Source organism: Egretta garzetta, unplaced genomic scaffold (genome assembly GCF_000687185.1).
Source record: "Egretta garzetta isolate BGI_Z169 unplaced genomic scaffold, ASM68718v1 scaffold588, whole genome shotgun sequence".
Taxonomy (NCBI): Eukaryota; Metazoa; Chordata; class Aves; order Pelecaniformes; family Ardeidae; genus Egretta; species Egretta garzetta.
Window position 1 is genome coordinate 17,751 of NW_009260496.1, and position 1,720 is coordinate 19,470.

Genomic DNA, 1,720 nt, shown 5'->3' on the forward strand with positions numbered 1-1,720 from the left:
CATGCGTCCGAAGAGGTCGACAGGCAAACAGGGCGCATCCAGTTTGGTTTAGGCCGCAGAACAGGGTCTGCTTCGCTGTTCAGTGCAGATGGTCTTAAATTGTTAATGAAGTTTTGAATTTTTAAAAGTTTCACGGGATATTTATATATCGCTGGCCGCCTTTGGGCCTTGCAGCTTGGTGGGTAATAAATGTATTAATACTATACAGTGCTTTCCCTATCCAAAGCGATTTATAAACATTAGAGGAGCGCTTTTATTCCTGCTCAGCTAATAGGAAGTGGTGGGTAGAGAACGCAAGGGCAATTCTGTACTCACAGCTCGAGCGCTTGTGCCGCAGACCTAGTTCCACACCAACTTAGTAAAACCCAGGCGAGGTGAATCGGTACAACCAAATGTAAGCTCAAACTGTACAGCTATTGCACGGGGACGGTCAAAGCAGTCTGCTTGGGTTTAATCATCATTCCCTCATCCCGAAGAGGATGGCAGCATTCGCTCGCCTTGTTAAGTCTTTTGAGCAGCTCTTGATTGACTTAAAGAGAGCGTCAGAACGAGACCTCGTTGGTGCTAATTGTGATAATGGAAATCTCAGAATACACGGGGAATTCACCTAAATCATCTGGATTCACTCTGCCAGGGCCCTCAGGATGCCCATGAGAGGGTGAATAATTCAAGCCAGTGCTATCCTAGGCTAGGCTGAAGCAGAACCTGGGGAAGGACCTCTCTGCACCATCTCTTTTTGCTCAGCTGTTGCCTCTTTCATCAGCCAAAGCTGTGCAGGATGATTTTCAAGCTCCCCGTCACACTAGGGTGCATGGTGACTGTATAAGGAGATAGCCTGAAGGCAGCAGTCCTCCCCGTCTGATTAACTGGAGGGGCTGTATTGATAAGCTGGAGACTGAGTGACAAGAGCAACCACTGTGAGTGGAATAATTATTCTATTACCTCTCTCAAGGACTAGGTCTGATTTAATTATCCCTTCCTGGTGAGGAGGAGGGAGTCAAAGCAGGACCCTGGAGATGAAGTGTGGACCTGGTGGTGGCTCAGACACCAGCACATGTTTTTAGGCAGAGAATAAGCAGGGTTTCTTTAAATAAATATATTCTTTTCCTGTTAGTGTCTCTGGTAGATCCTCCCAAGCATTTCATTCTCGGTCTTCTCCTTCAGTACTTCTACGATGGGATGGACATAAGCAACTTAGCAGTGGACTTTGCTGTGGTTTGGAACGGGAACTTTGTTATTGACAACCCAGAGGACCTGAAAGGTAACGTCTGCGTGAGCTGGCTTTCCAGCCACGGGAAGGAGGGCAGGGATGGGGGCTGGGAAGGGGCTGGTGGGGCAGAGCGGCGTTAGCCACCCTCACTGCGGCCGCAGCCGGTCCCGTTGTGGTCCCGGTGGGTCCTGCTTTGGGTGAGAGCAACTCACCCTGCTTCACTGATGTTGGTGCTCGCCAAACACCACCGATACAGCCTTGGCTTTGGAAACCACACGTGCAGGTCCGCTCTGAGTGGGAACTCAACGCGCGCCTTTGCTGTAAGTCCAAGAGCAGCTGTAGCCCACGTGGCTATCTCAGTTCCTGGCTTTGCCCTGAGCGCCCGTCCCCCCTCTTCCCGCAGTGCACCTCTACAAATGCGCGGCCCAGCGCGAGAGCTGCGGGCTCTGCCTGAAAGCCGACCCCAAGTTCGAGTGCGGCTGGTGCAGCGGCGAGGCCAAGTGCACCCTG

General features: G+C 51.5%; 1 protein-coding gene across 1 annotated transcript in view; it reads left to right on the forward strand.

Annotated features, from left to right (window-relative positions):
* The window catches only part of PLXNA2 (plexin A2), a gene marked incomplete at its 5' end in the record, with an annotated part of 73,318 nt that overhangs the window by 17,628 nt on the left and 53,970 nt on the right, over window positions 1-1,720 (forward strand). The window contains 2 exons of the mRNA XM_035899931.1: window positions 1,165-1,261; window positions 1,614-1,710. Of these exons, the coding sequence (XP_035755824.1) occupies window positions 1,165-1,261; window positions 1,614-1,710 (194 nt within the window). The remainder of the gene's footprint in view (window positions 1-1,164; window positions 1,262-1,613; window positions 1,711-1,720) is intronic.